General features: G+C 41.4%; 2 protein-coding genes across 12 annotated transcripts in view; one reads left to right on the forward strand and one right to left on the reverse strand.

Moving 5' to 3' along the window:
* The window catches only part of agbl4 (AGBL carboxypeptidase 4), a 432,805-nt gene that overhangs the window by 345,834 nt on the left and 64,374 nt on the right, over positions 1-22,597 (reverse strand). The window lies entirely within an intron of this gene.
* elavl4 (ELAV like neuron-specific RNA binding protein 4) overlaps positions 1-22,597 on the forward strand; it is an 80,035-nt gene that overhangs the window by 45,161 nt on the left and 12,277 nt on the right. For all 10 annotated transcript variants that reach the window (XM_042416282.1, XM_042416284.1, XM_042416283.1 and 7 more), the window contains 2 exons: positions 10,059-10,162; positions 13,923-14,076. In XM_042416282.1, coding sequence (XP_042272216.1) covers positions 10,059-10,162; positions 13,923-14,076 — 258 coding nt within the window. The remainder of the gene's footprint in view (positions 1-10,058; positions 10,163-13,922; positions 14,077-22,597) is intronic.

The raw sequence follows: 22,597 nt of genomic DNA on the forward strand, positions 1-22,597 counted from the left end.
ACTATAGATAGCTCCACTTAGAGCGCTCTTAGTTCATGTTTTTTCTTTATTCTTTAAAGAAAGCAAAACGTCTATTTAAACTGAAAATTGCCAGTCCGAAAGCACATATCTTGAGCAGTGGGAGCAACACTCCTTACTGTTCTTACTGATGTTAGTAAAAACAGACATACCCTTGTGGAGAGCTAAAAAAAATTATGTGGACCTTGCAATATACTGAATCAGCACTCACAAACATCGACACATGCCCATACACGCGCACAGAAATGGAATCGACTGATCATTGTCAGTAAGTCATTTTTCAGGATCATTGTTCTGCATCAGCTGCATTTCTATTGGAGAAATGAATGCATTTATTTTCATAATGACATGGAGGAGAAAAAAAATAGCTTTTCATGCTGGAACAAGAATTGATTGGTTGGGGTGGGGGTGGGAGTGTTATATTTTTATGGCCAACCATTTTTGCATTCTCATCTTGAGCCAGTAATTACAGTAGCCCAAAGATCAGTAGTCTTCTTCTGTGGAGATACTGTAGATATAAGACATTTAATTGGCTAATCGTGTTTACCAGCTGCTATGTGTCTGCCCTGCTCTTGCTGTTACGTTTTTCTTCAAGTAGTCACAGCACTTGCTGATTGCTAGCTATCAGCAGCACACTCTACACATTTTAATAACCAGAATGGCATTTTCCTCTGTTTACACAGATGAAATAATTTTTATCTCTACATCAAACCCTGTAAAGACGTCATCCCAAAGCCCACTGACTGAAGCCTTTTACACACTCTACTCTAGTCACCTTCCATGTGATGGTTTTATACATGGAATCTGGGGAGCTGATGCAAATCATAGTGACAATGTAGCAAGCCAAGCAGATGTTGGCTATGAAAAATAGATGGACTGTGATGTTAGCTGTGGAGTAGTTCAAGCCAGAGCACCTCTGACCAACAGCGGCTTCAGTACCATGTGAAAGCCTGCTGTGAACCCAAATCTTACATAAACACAGGTATTCATATACCGTAGGTGTGCTGGATTTGGCTTGCTTTGCACGCATAACCCTGTGGTTCAGGAAGCACACTTCCATTAGTTTCAATGTCGTTCCATTTCTGTTATGGAACATCAAGTGCACCCACAAGTATTGCAAACATAAAATATGCATCTAACCTTGATCTGCAAGGACAGACAGGTGGAGCTTAGCTCCTGCACAAGGTCTGTCAGTCTAACAGGGAGCAGATCAAATATTCACCATATAAACCTCAGTTTACCCACATCTCTTTGTTGCTACTGAAATATACATTGACAACACGCTCAGGAGCAAAGCTGATTCTCTTTGTACTTCAGATTGCAAGCCGAGCTGTTTTTCACATCATTACTAGAGTGATGTGAACAAAACTCACTATTATTCCTCTGTTTGCTTTATGATTAGACCCATTTATACCTTCTAAAACACCTAAACAACACAAATGCAATGTTGTTCTGTGTGATGACAAACCATTACATACTTTTTAAATCCTAACTGAAATCATACCAAGGGAGATCTGGTGCAGTGTTTATATCTCACATACAAGCTGCATTTATCTAAACCTGAAATGGGCTGAAGGCTGAAGATAGCGTGAACAAAGCTGACAGGGAAAGAGATGAAAAAAGGATTTGACATCTCCAAAGCCAGGTATTAAGAGAGCTGCCAGGCTCAGAAGTGCAGGCACAAGCAGGCAGACACACATTAAAGTTTCAGAGTCCCAGGTCCCGGGAACGTCCTGTCTCTCTCCTCTTAGCGCCCTCCCCAAATCTCCTCCTCCTCCTCCCTCTGCCTAGGACCCAGAATTGGACGTCCTGAGAGCTTGCTTGGCTGCACTGCTCCTCTTGTGACCCTCACTTCATACTGCCTCTGTCCCCTCTCATTCTACTCTTAGTGCCCTTTACATGGAACACAGAGGTTGTGACTGTCCCCCATGTCGGCCTCTGATCCAGAGGCTGAATGTGCCGTAGGGCTGGTTCGTCGCCGTCTGACCCTCCACCCTGAGTCCACGGTACCTGGGCAGGAGAGAGCCAGACAGTCTCTTTGTCCCTAGCATGTCTGCTGCAGGGCTGGGGGTGGATAGCTGAGGGCTTGTGGCTGCTCACTCTCTGTGCTCTCAGAAGGAGTCCAAGCAGGTGCAGCAGGGTAGGCTCCGCAATCCTGACGTAACAGGGTTATCCAAGACTTAAAGGGGCTCTTCTGTCTGTCAGCTTGCCTTCTATTTCTCAGCTGCACAGCCAGCCAGCCAGCCCACACACTGCAGGCTGCAGTCCACTGGCCCCAAGGCTCAGGGAGCCACCATGAGGGGGTGGTTTACGTGTGTGTGTGTTTGTCCCTGAGCTTCTACGTGGGCAAGTGTGTGTCTATGTGTGTGTGTTGGTGGAAGCAGGGCCTTGGGAACTGAGAGTGGGAGCCTCCTGACTGCAACAGTGGCTGCTACCTTGGCAACCCAGGAGGGAAAGATGTGTTGAATGAGTGAGTGGGAGAGGGATCTACAGTAGATATGTGTGTGCGGGGGATGTGGCTCTGTTTATGAATTTATTTATTTAAACAGCCTCATATATGCCTCATGATATGCACTAACTGTACTGCTATTATTTGAGGCACTGTAGTGTTTTGTTTTCTTGGTCACCATCTTTTTGCAAACTCACTCAACTCTCTACCTCTACCTTTTTCCTATGGAGTTGACCCGCTTTAAGGTAAGTGAAGTGCATTTTGACATGAAGCTGGTGACAGGGCACCTTTCCAAATGTTTGGGAGTGCTGGCCCATCAAAAATAGCACCATCTCAAGTTGCTGCTGCAGCAGCAAGGGGCAAAAAGTCAGGATGGGAGAGGATGGAGGCAGTGACTGTGACACATTTATTTTGACAAATTGAATTTTTTTTTCCTTTAAAAAAATCATCTTAAAATGTCGCTAAATTTAAGACTGACCGACCAGATTTGCCTGTTTCTGGGGAGAGGGAGCTGGTCCTATCAAGGTGTGTTAGTGTCACTGGCTCACAGCTCTGATGATCCCTGCATGCTGCAATTCCCCCTTTGCACCTTTTGATGCGTCTATCCTCCTATGACTTCTGAATGACAGACTCCACTGCTGACAGGGTTTGGGACTGTGGGAACAACTAAAATATTTTATAGGTAGCCTTTAAGGGTCCTTTCACACAGATATTTCACTCAGGTTTTTCATTTTGTTAGACTGTTTCAAATTCATGCAGAGCTTTTTCCATTTGTTGGGCAGCGTGTACGACACAAAGTTCTCATTGTTATGTAAATATATAAACTACACAGGAACAGACGACAAAGAAGGGAACAATTTAAAATAGAATTTGAACAAGTTGGCATTTGTGTCACCACTACAGAATGCTTCTGCCCCAAGTACAACATTATAATATGTGTTTTCCCCACATAATGTGCGCAGTTCAAATTAATTTTTGACTAATAACTACACACAGCGGATAGTGTTGAGAACAATAGATTTCAGCAAGGTACAAAGTAAAATAGAGGGTTCTAGCAACTATGTGTTTCATTTGGTAGCTACCACTCCAGATCAAAGAGTCTATAGTGCGTTGTGTGAGCCTTTCCTGATGATAGCAGGAGATGAAGATGCTTTCATGTCTGCAGTACAGGGCTCTTAGTCACATAATACAACAAAAAGGCACAAAATAATGACAGGCAATATGCAACTGGAGTCTTTCCATGTGTACCTTACTGTGCACCTTGCAGTGTTGCACATGAATATGTTTAACTCTGTTATATGCCTGTAAATTCTGTATAGCCATGCATACATCTATTATGCTTTTGTTTGTGCCTACTTATGTACCTCAGTGTAATTCTGCATAGGTACGTTAGTGTGAATTTTCACATGCATGCACCAGCGTGTGTACGTGTGTGTACAGAGGGGGGAAGGAAGGGTGAAATTACACAGTGGGGCCAGCAGGCAGGACACCCGCTCGAAGTACACTCATTTTCTCATCTCACACATTGGGCAACCTGCTGCTCCTCAGGAAACAAATAATGGCTTAGTCATAACACCTCGCCAACACACCAAAGAGCTACTCACTAGAAATAGCAGTGATTTTACCACTGAAAAACATGCCCACCTCCCTATACAATTTATTTCAGATTGTACAAAAGGTCTACCAAAAGAGTGGGGGTGGGTCCAAATTAGCCCCCACCTCCTCACTCCCCTACCACATGTGGCTTGTCTATTAGTGTAACTGGACATGAGGCGCTATGTGATAAAGAGCTGCAGTGCTATAGTGGTAAACCTATACAATGTGTAATGGTAGTTTTTGGTAGAGCCACAAGTGCCTTAGCATACTCATACAGTATAATATCATTAACCAACCATAGATTCTTACATTTATATACTTCACATAAATCACATTTGGGCACATTCTTTATTAGAGGACCTCTGCCATTATTAGATTTACATAATTTTTATTAAGAAGCCACCTTTCATTGCTGCCGAGCTTTTTCTTGAGTCGTTAGAATGACTGGCACTGTAAGCAGCTGACAAATCAAAGGCAAATGAATATCTAACCTCATTAAAAGGCCATTATGAAGAGCAATGCATCATTTGGGTTCTTGGTTTTAATTGACAATTAAAATATATAAGTTAGTGTATCCATTAAGCTAATTGATCAGCACAAGGCTGATTTTTCTGTTAGCTACAACCCCATTAGAGGCTATTAATCATGCATCTTTAATAGCTTTTCTATATTTCCTCAGATGCTGTATTTTCTGAATGTATTTTTCTGCAACTATAATTTACCAATATAAACTCTACATAAATTCTCTTAGTGGTTTTCAGACTTTTCTCAGGCAAACTGGCCTTTTAGCCAGGCTAGCGGCATGGCATCTATGAGGAGCGCCATGAAATGCACGGATATTTATGGTCCCCACAGGACCCCACAAGCCTGTTGGTTGGTTGTTTGGTGATCCCCTGAATTTTCCCCTAGCGCCACCATGAGGGTAACTATGTTGATCCTCTGGTAGTCATTTGGTCAAAATTATTTGTCCAATACTTTGATTTATACCCAAATACCTGCAAAACTAATGACATTCACATAAGCCACAGCTGTAGTTTATGTTTAGTGCTAAGTACCAAATTGTTGGCATGTTAACATGCTGAACTAAGATGGTGAACATGGTAAACATTACACCTGGTAAACATCAGCTGTCGCCACCATTTTACAGCATGAGTCATATACATACAAGGCCGCCCCACACTCGGTTTCTAAATTCTGTTCCATAGCATTTCTATAACATGTTGAATTTTTATGACTATTACTTCTGAGCAGCAGTGAAGCAACATCTATGGATGACATTTTACAGTAGACTTGATCTTGAAGAAAACTTAAATTTGTGGATAAAGTTTACAAACACCTTTAGCCATATCTAGTTTTGCTTCATCTTTACTTTGGTTAGTTGTCTGGTGTTTTAATAGTGTAATGCAGACTGAGCTGGCCTTGTCATTCCATTCCAATAAGACAGCATGCTAGGCTGAATGATGCTGAGCCATTTAAACCTGTGTCTGAACTGTGCTTAATCGCAGTGTGTTGAGCTGGAACAGGGCAGAGCACTGTGATGGTGTGATCCAAGTGCAGGCAGCATGCAGGACTGATCCTGCTGGTGTGTGTGGTGGTGGACAGGCAGGTGTTGTGACAAGATGAAGCCAACAACACTGCCTGCTATGCATGCATACAGTAGGTCACAGATGGAGAACCTCTTACAATAGTGCCTTTGCCTATACATGTATGAGTGTGTATTCATACCAATGATCAAGGATGGAAATAGACTCTGTTCTTCATCTTTTCAGTGTTGACATTCACTAAACGGTTTAGTAACTACAATACCCCCCTCCAGACACACACACAATGACACATTCACTGGTTACCCGCAAGCCGCTCTACTCCTCGCTGTCCTGCTGCGAGGACATACTTTATTGCTTGTGTGTGTGTGTTTGTATGCTTCTGTGATTGAGTGATTACATGTTTACTTGAACGTGTGTGCACATGTGTGTAAATCTGCCAGTGCAGTGCGTTGGTGGTGTGTCTCCCACCCATCCGTGCAGATTCCAGGCAGCCAGGCAGTCTGCCGGTGGCTCCCTGCTGTTAGCTGCCCCGTAGCAGGCTGGAAATGGTGGGTGGAATCCCCTCCCAGAGTTTTCCTGATGCTGCAGGCAGATGTCTCCCTCTGTCTCCCCTCATCTCCCCGCTCACCTGGGGACTGATGCCAGCCAGCGAGCCTCGCTCCCACCCTCTTCCCTCCAGCCCTGGAGGCCCTCAGCCTTGCCAAAGAAGGAGTGAAGATGAGAGTGGGGGCGGGCAGATATGCCAATACCAGCCGAAGCTCCCCATGCATACAGCGTACACACTCATTGAAAGTGTGCACACAAACACCCATAAACACATCATTTCCATACAGCAGCTGCAGAATGCCACATTCATCTGGGCTATAATCAAAGTAAATACATTATTACGTTTGTTATAAGACTAAAATCCTTTGCTGACTCAAATGTGTGCATGCCCACACTTGCATACTAACCACACACACACACACACACACACACACACACACACACGTATAGACACTCAATCTACACTGAGACTGCCCCCCCTCTATACAGAATCAGCGTCCATAGCTGCCAGGTTGGCCCCGTTTGGCTGCTTGGACAGCTCTCTGAGTGCTAAGTGTCTCGATACCATTAAGCACCAGCCAGCCTATCTAGATTGCCCTGCATGAGTGCTCTTCGCCAGAACACTTCATTTTCAGCTAACCTTCTGGTAGCTGCGCTTGTCGAACCTCACATTTCTTGTTGAAGATGAGGGAGAGGGGTGAGAAAGGTGATGGGAAAGTGGGAAGCGAGGGTAGGAGAGATGGTAGAACGGCGGAGTGGAGCGTTACAAGCAGCAGGCTCTCAGCTGTTGCACCCATCTGGAATTTAAACTGCCAGTGTAAATTGAATATGTGCACCTATGAACAGTTACAGGTGGATATTTGAGCTAATTAACATATTTATCTGGGGGAAAATACTCAATTTATCTGCATACACTACTGGGTAATTTAAAATACTGTTTACTGGCCATCTTGGTTTATTGGCAAGCTAAAACTACATGCGTATATTATTTCAACTCAGTCAATTAATTACCACATGTTGTCTTTGTCTGCAATGTTTGTGGTCTCTTTTCTGAATACACTATTAAATAAAAAAAAGAGAAGCCACAAAAATGATTTTGAGTTATATTTAAACTGCCAAACTTAACACCTGATGTCAGCTGAGAGTCAGAAAGGAGGAGGAGGAGAGGGAAGAGAGGAGGGTTAGTTATAAATAGCAGTAGTCTCTCCAGGATGGCAGGTTTTTAATTAACAATAGAAAGCGTCTGATAATCCACAGTTAATCCAGAAGAAAAGAGGGAGGGGAGGAGAGAAGAAGAGAAAATCATCAGCTGTTTGATGTTAGGACTACAAGTCCCTCCTGGCCCTTCCACTGCTTGCTGCTGAGCTGTTCTGCGCTGTGATATCCATAGCCCAAATGTATTTATTTTGTGAAACAGCCATGTTCCATATTTTGTGATTCACTTTCTCTCTGACTAACCGCTGTCTGTTCCCATTAGAGGGAATATGTGCATGCCGCTCCTCTTAAACTGACTGGGATTCTTTGTGCTTGTGTGTGGTGTTAGTGGATAGGGGCTGTTTGTTGAAAACTAGCCGACTGAAGGCCCTGATGGCTGGAGGCGTCCGCTTAAAGTCCTACGCCTGTTGAAAAGCTTGATCTGTCGGGGAAACACTGGGAGATGTCAGGCCTGCTTCACACTCAAAGGGAGTCTGCTATCTAAGACACTTTGAGCTTAGAGGGAAATGGGGGTGGTATTTTTTCTCTCTTTTTGCACAGCTGCAAAGACAGTAACAAATATGTTATTTGTACTTACTGTGATGCTTTATTTGCTGGGGCTTGGTTGAGTCTCTCTCTCATAATTCACAAGCAATTTGAGTTTAATATATGACATTCATGACATTTATATTTTAGGAATTCATCTACTGACACTTCTATCCTGAGCATCTTTTAAAAAAAGGGAACAGTAGAATAAATTTCCAGAGGCTCACCAGTATAACAAGCAACCAGTAATGAGGAGTAAAAGGATCAGACTCTAGACATGTTCCCTATCCAATCAGATTATTATGATATGAAATATTTTATATTTTACCTGTTTATTGGCAAATTGTTTATTTGATTTTTATTTGATTTTATTTGCTTTATTTGACTAGGATATCTTGATATCAAAATCTTTTTTTTAAAGAATGAATTTAATGGAAAGATGGAAACAGTCCCTTAAAGGGAAAAACGACCTGGAAAGGGGGAAGTTTCATTCATCACATGTTATAGAGTTTAAATCTGCGGGATGGGGTTGTGGCAACAGAGCAGGCTTCACGTGGCACATGGTTTACAAAAGTCACACCAAGCCTCTTGGCGCTCCAGGCAGGAATCACTGTGATCTTGTCAGTAGTGATGAGAAGAGATTTTCCAGAAAAACATGTATGATATCTAAGAAGGTGGCTGGGTATCAATTTTCAGTTTTTTATAATGGAAAAAGGTATCAGGGATCAAACTCTGGCCAAGGAATCACATTGTCATATTACTGAATATACTAAACAGTTTGCAAGTACGGAAGAGCGAGTGGAATTATTAGTCAGTGTCAAATATAGCACCACTTTACAATTGTAAACCCCTAACCTACAGGAGTACATCCTGCTCTAATAATAAAGTGTCCCTCTGTCTCTATCAATCTATGGGCACATCTCAAGTCTCTTAATTGCATCCACACGTTTCCCTCACTTGCGTGTTTGTCCCTGCCACCGAGGATGTGTGGAGAGATGCAAAAAAGCCATGTGAGGAGAGAAGAAATTAGGAAATATGTTTTTAGAGAAATGAGACGCACTTTGTTCTGAAGCGTCATGTGAAGCGATGTCCGTTTCTGATGACAGGCGCAGCTGATCACAGCTGATCAGCTGCCAGTCGTATTTAACAGCTGTAGAGGCTTTCTGATGGAGTTTGTGTCTGTTCACATGTGCACTGTGCTAATACTAATAAAGGTGCACAGTTATCACTGCCAGAGCAGCTGTTTTCTTTCTGCAGCCTGTTACCTGTTTGACAAACACCTGCACATGAATAAAAACCTGCATGCTGTATTTATACTGTGTACTGTGCCCTGATCAGAGGCACATGAACCATTTCTACTGGCAGAATGCGTTTGTACTATTTATTAATTATTTGCATCTGTGTTTATTGATATTCTGATTGTGAATTCATTATTCAATAACCCAGAATATGATTAGAGAGTCTTTTGAACACTGGAAATTATCTATTAGGCTAAATGTTTCAGAGAAAATTGAAATGATGTAACTCCTATTAAACCTGACACTCACAGCCTCACATGTGACTGAATGGAAGTCACGAGAAATGATGCAAAATATAAATGTGTTCCCTTACTTTAATTTTATCCATAAGTTAATGGGGGAAATAATAGATCATGAAAAGAAAAATCTTTCTAATAAATGAAGAAAGTTGTTTATGGTTCTACAATTAACACAGATTTTTAACTAGATGTTGAATCAGAAAACAAATAAAATATGAATCTGTTATCTGTTTCCACTCTGGTATCAAACCACCGTGATGTTGTGATGTATCAGATCAGTCCAATCAGCTGCAACATGCAATCAATAACTGATATCCAATAAGGGGGTGTGGCTGCTCTTGTGTATCCTTGCTCATGGCTCCTCAGAGATCCTTCCTTGCTCCTCGCTCCTGAGAGCAGAAACAAGAGCTTTGAGACAGCTTTCAAGATGGTGGACCAGAACGACTTCCGGTTTAAGCGAAGAGCGAGGAAATATCAAATAAGACACTTGAGATGTACCCTATAAGTACTGATGATGAGTGTAAATTGAGATGTTTTCTTGTTGTATGTAAACAAATTGAAGAAAGAAAAAGAATTTAATGGAGATTGCATTTTAAAAGCTTTTCTTTCCCTCCTTCTGGCATTTCAGGTCAGAGTCTGGGTTACGGCTTTGTCAACTACATCGATCCAAAGGACGCAGAGAAAGCCATCAACACGTTAAATGGACTCAGACTTCAGACCAAAACGATCAAGGTAACTGATACCATTCACAATCAAACAAGTGTAATTATAAAACACACCATAATTGTTTTAAGTACACAACACATTTCTTAAAATAAACAATTGGAAAAAAATAATTATTAAAGAATTACTGCCAATTATAAAAGAATTACTGCCAATGATAAAAATGAAATGTGTTTCACAAAGTTATAGAGGTCACAGTAAACTTAAATAATAAGGCTGCTTTCCTCTTTCTCAGAGCCCTTTAGATAGTGATGATGTTTGTAAAGGAGTTTAAAGGGGAAGTGGGATTAACATGCAGCGAGCCTCAGAAATAAAAAGACCATCTAAATCAAAGAGACACATTAAAGAGCTTGTGACTATAGCCGATATGCTAATTACTTTCCAAATGTCAAAATATTAAGGTGAAATTATATAGATATCTCCGAGTGAAAGGGAAGAGACAAGTCAATCATCATGTTTTCTAAAATAATTAAGGGCTTTGTTAGTGCATTTTAATGGCATGACTAATGTGCAGGCTTGATGGTGGTTGTCACCGAGGTAAGACAGATAAATCAATGCCAACGCTGTGCTGTCCCTCCTCCAGACATGTTTTGAAGACTAAAAATCAAACCCTGCAAGCAGGTTTTTTCCTCTTCTACTATCCTCTGGTATCATCCCCTCTGCTCTGTGCCTGCTGATATGTTGTCACTGTTACGCTGGGCAATAATCTGTTGCTCTGTGGTAATCCCTGGATTCTGGTTCCTGCCATCTGATCTAATCTGATCTAATCTAATCTAATAGGATGGGATTAGCCTGTAGTTGTGAATGGGGAATCCCTCAGAGAATCCCTCCAGTCCCTAGACAGTATATGCTGTCCGGGTCTGGCCTGAGTTCAGCACAGCAGCCTGGCTCTGGTCGAACTTTTGCCAAAGAGATCAAGAGCGTTTGTGTGTAATGTATTTGTGTGTGTTTTCTACATGTGTTGTATTAGTGAATGTAAGTGTACATTTCTTTCTGTTTGAGGTGGGATCTGTGGTGATCTGATGTGTTTATGTTGGGTGGGTCATCACAAGTGTTTGGATGAGCCAAGATATAAGTTTCTTCCAGAGATACCCTTACGTATCTTACCATAATAATATTCAGAGGCCTATAAATGTAATCTTGTGGCTCAGATATCCAAGATAAGATTAGAAATCAATAGTTGCAATGTGCCAGTCTTAAAGAGACTACAGTTCTGTTTCTACAACTATCACAGTATTTGGTGTTCACACTGACAGAGGTATTTTGGGGTTTTGATATTACAACATAAAGCATGTCAGCTGACTTGGAGGCTTAAGTGAAACTAGGCTTTTTTATTAGAAAGACTGGAAAAAGTTGAAGGTCATTTATATGGTGTGAAATTCATGAGGTAACAGTCTGAGTTCAGAGATTTTCACACTCATGACACAAGACGTTGCCTCGAGTTGTTACTGAGACAAAAGCGATCTTCTTAATGACAGAAGACAACTCTGCATCTCTGTCTGGCGCTATCACTCTTTCACACTTCATTTCCTCCCTCACATTACCTCCTTTCCTTGCCTGCCTTCTCCACAACAGACTGAAATACCCTTAAGGTAACAAGGTAAATTAAAAGGCAGCATGGTAATTCTAAAATTAAGTTTGTCGCTCTTTCATGTCACACCCTTCCCACTCTCTGTCACTACACTTGTGAGGAAATGCTTGGCCCAGAGATTCACATGCTCTCGGGCGATGTGTCTCTCTGTAGTGTCTTTGAATTGGTTTCGCTGCTGCGGTTTCCTCCGCCATGACACCTCAGATTTTGTCAGCGATGGCTGCGATGCTGCTTTCCCACTGAGGTGTGAGGGGAAGCAGCATGCCAAAGGTGAGAGGAGCTCACAGTGACACGCATGCACATAATCTCAGACACGTTTATACAGCGTGTGCTTGTGAACACTTTAATCTTCACACTTACAGTTTTTCTTACTTTCCTGAACGCACACACACACACACGCAAGCACACACCACAACACACTTGTACACAATACTGCTCACAGCTTGAGGAGGTGTTAATGGATTAGACATCTGGAGTTGGTTGACAGGGAGAGAAAATGAGGGAGAGCTGCACAGAGAAGAAAAGAGGAGGAAAAAGAGGCAGAATCTGGAAGCAAAAGAAAGGTTTAGTGAGGCAGCGAGCAGGAAGGAAGGAGAGAAGCAGGAGGAAAAGATCCAGGCAGCGAAAAAGGAGAGAGATGCAGAGAGGAAGAGGAAGACAGAGGAGCTGAGCAGAGAGGCCAAAGAGGAAGATTTGTGAAAGAAGAGACAGAAAGAGGAGAGACATGGGGAAAGCCAGCTGTTCTCAATCCCATTCTCCCACCATTAGAGTTCAGCAGGATTTCCATGCTTTTGCTCAAGGATATGAGTGCATATCCACCATATTTGCCTGACTTTAACCTTATTTGATGTCTTATGTCTCCACATGTCAGAGGTAATGAAAGTAGTAGAAGGGAAAGCTGCTCCACTCAGCAGCAGTAGTAATGGGATTTACGCAACCTTTGCTGGAGCAAAATCGGGGCTACACGTGAAGATGTTGGGGACAACGTTTGACAGCTAAAAGTTAACTGGCAGAGAGCTACTGCTGGGAGCCACACAACACAGAATAACCAGTTATTTCATTTCCAGCCATTTGCACCATTATAGATGACATTCACACACAGAATATTCTAGGTAGAAGAATGTGAATGACTGAAAAACAGCACCGAAAGCTGCGTGTGCGCGTGTGTTTATGGACATGTGCTTGTGGAATAAGTGTTTCTGTACGTGTGTGGAAATGAGGAGGAGGACCAGCGCGTGACAATGAGGAACCGAGTGAAATTGTGTGGGTGAGTGGTTACATGAGGAAGTCTTTTTATTCCCTCTGTGAGATTGCTGTCCAGGAGAGTGTTGCAAGGGCAAGAATGTAATGGATTTTATGTGTGTGTGTGTGTGTGTGTGTGTGTGTGAATATGTGTATGGTTGCGTGTGCTTTTGCAGCACTGCATAAAAGAAATTTCTGAAGGGACACACAAAAGCAACAATTTGTTCCCATCACAGATGCTCTGCAGTAGAGAATATGTTAAAAGTTTTACACATACTCTATACCTGCTTAATAAAACAAAACTGTGAAATCGACTCTTCAGACTTTACAAGGCTAAATGGTGCTTGGTGAAAAGCTTAAAGGCTTTTGTTAACTTACTATTAGGTTTATTGCTAATGTCTTAATTAAAATTGCCCACTGGAAAAGACATCTGCAATCACAACCTATTAACTCTTACCCTTTTTTATTTATCCATATTTTAACTCAGAATAATGCTTGAAATCAATACACTGAATGAAGTGACTTTTTTGGCCAAACTCCTAATACGATTAATCCTGTTCCCCTGGCTACTTGAGCTGTCCTTTTAAAGTGAAACACCTGTGGTTTCTACCCAAGGGAACAAAGTTTCCTCTGCCTCTCCCAGAAAACTACTTAAGTGTTATCTCTCGGTCTTCTAAGGAGCTAAATCTTTTCCTGACGACAATAATCCCTGAGGCAAGGTGTACTGAGAAAATACAGTCACATTTTCCTCCCTGAGGATCCAATGACCCAGAGCCCTGCCCATCCAAAACACACACACACACACACACACAAAATCCTACCTCTCACAGTGTTATCTTGTTTAGATTTGAACCCACTGGGATGTTAATGAGTAATTAAGTATTGGTGCCCTAATTTGGTATTTATATACCTAAGAATTTGTTTCTTTTCCCACAGGTGTCATACGCACGACCCAGCTCAGCCTCCATCCGTGATGCCAACCTGTATGTGAGCGGTCTGCCCAAGACTATGACCCAGAAGGAGCTGGAGCAGCTCTTCTCCCAGTACGGACGCATCATCACTTCCCGCATCCTTGTCGACCAGGTCACAGGTATCCATGGGGCAGCGCCTCCTCTGTCTATACATTTTCAGATTGACACACATGACCAGGCAGACACAAAGCCCACACTTACATACTGTATGTACGTATGCATCATGTCACTGCTTCAATTACACATTAATATCCTCCAGCCATTTACAAGGGTATTTAGACTAAATATTTTACTCATTACACATTTTGTAAACAGAAAGCATTGTGTCAATTGTTTGTCTTTTCTACTATATGCGTTGTGCAGTAATTTTGTTGTATGATGTTAAGATACATGCGTAATATTAACCTCAATTTGTGCCTCTTATGTCATTTTTTTTTTAAATTTGAGATTTTTGCATTTAATTCACTCAGCTAAACTGTTTAAAACAACAATTTATCTTTCTTTTTCATAAAGATAAATAACAACACCTAGCATAGTTTTCAAGGTATTTCCAGAATATTCAGATTCTGTCTGTCTGTCCATCTGGATCAAAAAGTACCCACACAACCGTTACTCAAGTAGCAAAACATTTTCTTCAGCCAAACAAAGATGGCAACTGAACATGACATATCTTTGGGTGCTCATCTCTGCTGATACTGTAAAGTAGTAAACTCTGATGTAACAGTTCAGAAGGTCTCTAGTTTATTGTATGACAGTGCTTGTCAAACTGAAATGTGTTGATGCTCCACAATACTGGACTATACTGTCCTCCTTCCATCTGTGTATAGAAGTAGTGTATTATCATGACCACATAAGCATAAAACACAATCTGATTGCAATGACTATCTGTCTTATTTTACATCTGCACAAACATACAGAAGAAATTCCTATGTGTGCTAATACATTGTGATACAGTGAAAGAAAGCAGGAAAAGATAAACAAATATGATATGGGGTAGTGACAGAAAGATTTGTATTAATGTTGTAAAGTGATTCGACCACATCCGCCAGCCTAACTATCCACCAAGCATTGCTCAGTGAGCGAGTGACCTCAATAGGCAATTTTTCTGACCACTGCCCTAGCCGAGGGCGCCGTGGTAAAAACAGTGATTACATGAGAGGCACAAGCTGCGTAATATACATGCTCAATTACACATTCCACTACATCCTAAACACAGGAATGAATCACATCAGCCCATTGTATTGCAGAAGAACCCCTCCAGGGTGTCTCTTAGATCCATTTCAGGGGTTGTGTGTGTGCCTACAGGCTGCAACCTGCTCCAGTGTTATGTGCAATGTGTACTGATGAAGCAGAAAGGGAGCAGCATGCTGTAAGCCACACTCATTTGCCTAAGCAGAATAAATCACTGCTGGCAGTGAAGTGCACGCCTGTCTGTACACACTGAGCAAAGGAGGAGAGAGGGTTAGAAGAGAGGTGAAAGCAGAGGAAAGGAAAACAAAGGAGACAGGGGGGAGTTCAGATGAAGAGGGAGGAAGCAGAGAAAAGGAAAAGAAAAACAAGTAACACAGTGAAGATGAGGAGAGATGTGGGAAGGAGAGGAAATGAGGAGAGGAAGGAAGCAAAGGGAGAGCTAAAGAGAAGGGCGGTGGAAAGGAAATGTGGAAAACAAGATAGGTCTGTTTCTACCCTCATCCACACACATTTAGATGAGGTGGGCACATCTCCTGTCTATCTGTTTTAACTAACAGACCTGTCATAGGACCATGCTACTTAGACCGCTGGGATTCCCTACAAAGAAACACAGCCACGCAACACGGAGCAAGGCCACAGAAAACCCATCTGTTCACACCACAGCCACATCTCTGATTTTTTGCTTCTCAGCTTAGGCCACACACCATGAATAAAACAAATCTCAACAGAGGCGGTACTGGTCACGGGAAGGCAAGGTTCTTATGAATTCACCATAGCTTGAGTTCACAAGAGAGTCAATAATTCATCATGTCACCATTCTTGACTGGCCTGCAGTTTTATAGTGGAGTGTTCTCACAAGCATGTCCAGATAAAGATGAACACCCAGATCAAAGAAAAATGTCTGTTAAGAAAATAAGTGTTTCACATAATTGTTCCTGTTAAATCCTGTGATTTTAAACTAAGATTTAAAATGATTAATATTAACAAATTTCTCTATTAAAAGGCATTAGAGTCACTAAATTTTGATGTCACTTTGTCCATGGGTTACATATATGCAGTATGTTCAAGTAGCAATACATGGCCGGCCAACATGTGTATTTCTTTGCCCAATTTTTGTCTATTACTTTGCCAAACAACAAAAGTATTAAAACTGGGGCGTATTATTACATTTGGGGCAACTAACTAGTGTTCTTAGGCCAAGCTTTGAGTACAGCCACAGCACACCCATTTAAGCCAGTGTTAACAACAAAGGAATGAATCTGTGCTTGGATTAGGTAAAGAACACTGCTAATTCAATTGATATTATCAATTTACATAAATATATGTTAGTATTAGGGAATATTTTGATTGGTTGGTTTTTAAAGGGTATCCTGTGTGTGGCATTATTATTTGATGGACCACATGTGGCTAAACACACTGCGCTTTTTAATTGTAAAAGCATTCTTTTTTCCAACACAAATGTCAAACTAGCTTGTGTTATTTGAAGGATTAAGGGAAAACCCCGTTCCTTTCAAACAATTTTCAAAAATGCAAAGCAAGCACAGAAAATGACAACATGGTAACTAATTTGATTAAATTAAAATAATTTGAATTGCACACCAAACCCAACTTTTCCATCCTTTCAACTAATGCTAGTGAAATCTACCATTGGAACAATTATTATAGCTACCATTACCATACATTGCTGTTTTCCCCTTGTATCATGTAGACATTGGACGTATTATTGGGAGGCAGGCTGGATTCTTACTGACCAAATACACTTTTTTATATATAGAGCAGGAGGTGTTTATACAGTGTAAGCCTGCTAACAACCCTGACTACACTAATTGTTGTCCTGACTACCACCCTACCTGCCTGCCTCAAAACTGAAATACACATATACTGTATGCACACACACACACACACACACACACACACACACACGTGTGTATGAGAGAGATGTTCTTCAAGGTGTCCCTAGAGGATTAAAGATCAGCAGGAGAAATGTTAATGATTAATTAGATGTTAGAGTTGCTGGTGATTAAAAACATGGAGGACTTTAGAAGGGCCCTGAGAGTAGTATGCTGGCATCATTGACTCATCTTTTTCTTTTCTCTGTTACTGTACTGAGGCAGATGCACACAAAACATACACACACACACACACACACACCCACACACACACTCACTGCCATTAAGAGAGAAATGGGCTGCAAATTAAAACTCTCCTGTGGCTGCCCAAAATGTAAGTACAGAACAAGGAAAAGGAGAGACAGAGAAAGAGACTGGCTCAGACAGATTTGTGGTGTATATCAAACCAGTCCCCATTTCAGTAAGTAACACACTGTTCAGGGAGTCAGCCATACTGCAGGATGTCCTAATGCCAATATTGTTCCAGTGACTGCTCTGAAATTAGTCCTTTGAGAAGTATCCCTTGTTACCTAACACCTACATGTGGAAAACAATGTTTATAGTTAATTTTTATTTTCTAATGTATTTTTAAAAGCTTAGTCTTCCTGACCTGAAGGATGTAAGTCAATGTGACCACATTATCTTGTGGTGCCTTGATGTTGTGTTGCAGGTCATCAGTGACTCACCAGTCTCCCTATATTTATTGAATCAGTGACCTAATCAGTGCTTGAAATCCAATTCGCTCAGTGATTCACTACTCCCACTGAACTGGCGACTGACTTGAGACACACCCTTACAATGTCTACAATAATGGAAAAGGCAGTGAGAGAAGAGCAATGTGCAGACCGAAATACATAGAAACAGCAGTGCTACATAAAGCTGTTGAAGTAACGAATCTTCTTCAGTGACCATTGGCAGATGGGCTGATGATCCCCAGCTCCTGCTCTGCTAAATTGGGAACATGAAGTCTGTTCTCTAAACGACCTCCTCATCAACAGGATGCACCCTGCAGTCACTCTTCTGTTCATAAAAACAAGAGGGAACTTTAAAAACATCACTGTTAGCATCATTCAGTCAGAGGCAGCTGAAACAAAATCCACTAAAATTGCCAAATTGCCCCAGAGACTCAGAGAGCTAACGCAACATCGACTTGACAAGGATATCTCTCCATCTCTTCCTCCATCCCCTCTCCCTCCTCTTTCCCTGCCTCTGTCTATTGATTCCTTCTGAATGGATAAGCATATTTCTTCTCTTTATCAGTGAAAATAGTGCAAGCCGGATTCCCCCAGCCTTTCTTTCTAACCTTCAGGGAAGGCAGCCAGGCCGTGATCTTGCGCTCTGATAGCTGGTTTAGGCTAGCTTCAATTTGAAACAGATATAATATCAGAGGCAGCTTTGGATCAATAGTTGGCTATTCCTAGTCCTTCATCCCAGACCTGAATGCGAACAGAGGTCAATGCTTACCTAATCAATGACTGCAAATACAATTGATCCACAGACTTGGCTTCCACAAACGCAGGCTCTGATGTGAAACTAAATTGCTGCTCAGTGTGTTTAAGGATTGGTTGTGAAAAGGCTGATGCTGCGGTCTCTTCATGTGGGATGGTAGGTAGCGATGGGAAAGATTCCCATGGTAACGACTCACAAGCTTTCATGCCAACATACGACTCAAGATGGTGATTGCCAGTGTTACTAATAACGAGTGCATTTTGTTCACTGAATGAATAATTATTTGGCATTGAGCTACAGTTGTACGATAGGTAGAGTTGTTCCTGACCAAAATAGCATTAAATTAAGGTTTAGTTACCTTGAAATTCGGTTGACATGAGGCATCCATGTTTGAAAGCTTTTCAGACACTTTGGTATTATTTACTGCCAAGTTGTGTACTGAATATTGAAGGTTTAAAAAAAATCCCAAACTGGCTTCTCCAAGTAAAAAAAAACAAAAAAACATTGCTTGTCTGAGAGATTGAATGCACAAACATGCAGCGTTACAAATACAGTTTGCTGCCACAAGCACATGATGTGCCTTTTTAAGTTGAATTTATGTTTATGGAGATGTTGAAAGTCCAGTCATGTCGTGCTTTGCATGCATAATGTTGCATTAATGTTGTTAGTGATTAACCCAGAAATTGTTGTGTGTAGTTACTGACTCTTTTGGAGGCTTGAGAAAATTTGATTATGTTTACATGCAACAATAAAGCCACTGCTGCCAGAATTGTCTGAAGATTACTTGCGTGACTCAGCCCTATAAAATTCAACCAAAGCTGGTGCAGTCATAACTAAAATACCACTCTCGCTAGATTCTTGGGAGGAAAGCCACAAAACACACAGCTGTTGTCCCTGTAATCTGGTATTTTTAGATGAGGAGAGTCAGAGAGAAAGAGAGAAACGAACAGACGGTTGGAAAGATAATGGAATGAGAATGAGAGGACTCAAAGTCATCAAAGTGTGTGAACTGTGTGCAAAATTACCTCAGAAAGGTTTAACAGACCAGTTCCCTGTGCGTCGATGCATAGACGTGTTACAGTAATTAGCATTGCTGTGCATAATAACACTTGTGTGGCTTTTTAAAATAAAGAAGCTGCAGAATAAACTCATATGTGTCCTCCTGCCTTCAGAAGACTTTTTTCAGATTTAACCACTTAAACTGAAAGTTTTCATACCATCTAACAGCAGCTGTGGGTCATAGACGTAAAAATCATCCCATAATCTGAAGTACAGACTGATTTATATAGTGTAGTTGAACAAAGTAGTGGCAAAATTGGCATCAATTTTAAGTGTGACTACTAAATAAAATTGTTTATTAATTTTATACATTATTCAGTAGTTGCTCTTTTCCATCAAGGATTTAGTGTTTACTGATGGAATCACCAAAATTATCTGCTTAAAAGTCATCTGTGTGATGTTGCACTGAAAACAGACCAAGCCCTCCAATCTCAGAGCACCATCAGAGACAATTTTCACCAAAACACGAACACCCCACTGCGCAGCCTCATCTGCATGGAACCCCCATCTCCTTTTGCCTCTCCTTCCACCTCTGTGGCATGCATGCTGCACTGGGTACAAAAATACCAAAATAACATGTATCTCAAGGTCAGAGAAATGCCACTTCATGGAGCCGTTTGTGCTAGTCTTTCCAAGGCCATGAAAATAGAGCTCTTCGTGTACCTGTGTGGCTCTACAATTTTGTTTTTTGTTTCTTATTATATTTAGACCATTCCTGTTTGCATAGTGTATCTGTGAATTTCAACACTAATTTTTCTCAGAGGAATTACCCTTCCTCTGTACAGTTGGAATGTTCTCTCCTCTCCTCTCTTGACTTGAATAATGGATGTTTTCCTTTAGACTGACACCACACTGAATCCCTGCTCTCCACCTGTCCAGTAGTAGAGAACAGAACGGTCAAGGTAATACGAGCAGAGCGGTGCACCCGCTAGGTGGGATGACTGCAGCCTTGACTCGTGCTATCGTCTGCCGTTTCTCTGCCTTTAGCTATTTTTCTATAATCTTACCAGCACATACTATCTCTGCGGTAGCCGACACACATGCTCACACACACCCGCATACATCGATATATGCACGCACACACCAGACAGATGGTTGAAGCTCTGCTCTGACAGAGGCTAAAGCACAGGGCACCTCCAGTCTTCAAAGTCTCCTCGTCTCTCCTCTTGCTGCTTTTTCAAACGCCATCTGTAGCCAGGCACAGTAATGTTACTTAAGACAAGGACATTGCTTTTTTTCCCCTCTCTCTAATTAGAAGACAGCAGGAAGAGGGTTTCTTTCTGCCTCTGCCATATTATAAATCTTTTGGAAAAGCAAGTTGAATCATTTGATACAATTGGCACAATATAGCTCCTCAAAAGATAAAAGGATGGGAGATAGAATGGCAGAATACCTGAAAATATTTTAAGTTTCTGCTTATGTATGCGTGCATTGGTGCATGTGTCTGTCTCGGCGAGCGTATGGGCCTGCTTACAAGGATACAGTGCACTAGATGCATGAAACTGTGTGTTTGAGAGAGAGAAAATGAAAGTGTGTGTGTTTCATTACCCAGCAGCAAGGTTTCTCACCTCTCTCCTCTCTTCTGGTCTCTCAGAGGAGCAGTCATTTCTCTCTGTCAGTCAGTCAGTGTTTGGGGAAATGATAGTGGGTTTTAGAGAAAGAGCGGCTTTGTTTGGGCAGGAGGAAGCAAGAATAGCAGTGTTTCCTTTCATCATCATCCTTTTACTGTCACCTCCTAACATTCTCCTCCATCACCTTCTCTCCTTTTGTCCTTTCCTTCCTCACTACTCGTTCCCACTCTTTCCCTTTCTCCTTTTCATTACCGCCTTGCCCGTCCCCACCCCTAGCACTTGCTTCTTGTCCCCCCAACCTCTCTCCCTCTGTTTCCCCCTCCCCAGATTGAGGTAGCGTGTTATTAGTAAGGCAGCCAATGTGCCTGTCGGTGTGTGTTAGAGAGAGATAAGCACAGGTAGAGAGAGTTACATAAGCCTCTGTTGATTACTGTGGAGGAGAGGGAGAGCAAAAAAAACGAGAGTGAGAAGAAGAGAGAGAGAGAGTGAGAAAGACAGATTGCTGTACCTTAGTAAGTACATTGTGCTCTAATGTTGCCTGTATGGCTGGCTGGCGGTTGATAAGTAGCCTAGGCTTCTGGGGCTGGTTGAAAGGACAGTCATTAGGTTGGACTCCCTAGACTGGCAGCTTGCTTCATAGATTGCAAGTTTGTTTTTGTTGTAATGTTTAACAAGAGAAAAATAAACCCTTCTCAAGGTTTACTACGTTAATATGGCATGACAATGTGCTAATAAGAAAACACCTGGATAAACTTTGAGTGTAATGTGGATTCATGGAGCAGGTTTTTCATTTAGAACTGGTTTATTAAATTGGTTATTCTTTTAGATAAATACTTGGATAATATTAAAGGGTAAGGCTGGTCATATCTTATATTTATCCTACTGTCAAAAAATCCCTTAAAAAAAGTATAGTCTGTGTAGCAAAAGCCTAATCTGCAGCTGTAAATACTCATTACTTTACCAATGTGTATTAATCCATGGTCCCCTTCCTGTATGAATGACGCTTGCTAAAAACTACAGTACCCAGCTGTTTTAGGAAATCACTTTGCTTTCCTAAAAATATGTATTTTTGAATGGTTTTTAAAAATGTATGTCCTCAGTGGAAATAAGTGGACTTAAGTCTTGAGTGACACAAACACAGTAGTGAAGTCAGACAATATTAAGAGATTGACTTATTCATTGCTGGTTTTGTTCTTTTAGTGGGATTTGTTCAAACTTTATCCTTTGACAGAATAATTCTGGGAACAAAGATACAGATAAAAGGGACTATATGTCCCTGGTCAGTCTCCAGTCATTCCTTGTTGTATTTGTGATTTGATTTGATGTGACAACTTCAGAACGCATTAAGCATAAATACAGTCATGGAGTATTTGACGCAATGATGTAGTGCCTGGTGAACTTGATGCACTATGATATAAAGATACATTCAGTATTTGATGCAATGTGAGGAATTATGTCAATCAAAAGCACAATGCATCTAA

The sequence above is a fragment of the Thunnus maccoyii genome, chromosome 7 (genome assembly GCF_910596095.1).
Source record: "Thunnus maccoyii chromosome 7, fThuMac1.1, whole genome shotgun sequence".
Taxonomy (NCBI): domain Eukaryota; kingdom Metazoa; phylum Chordata; class Actinopteri; order Scombriformes; family Scombridae; genus Thunnus; species Thunnus maccoyii.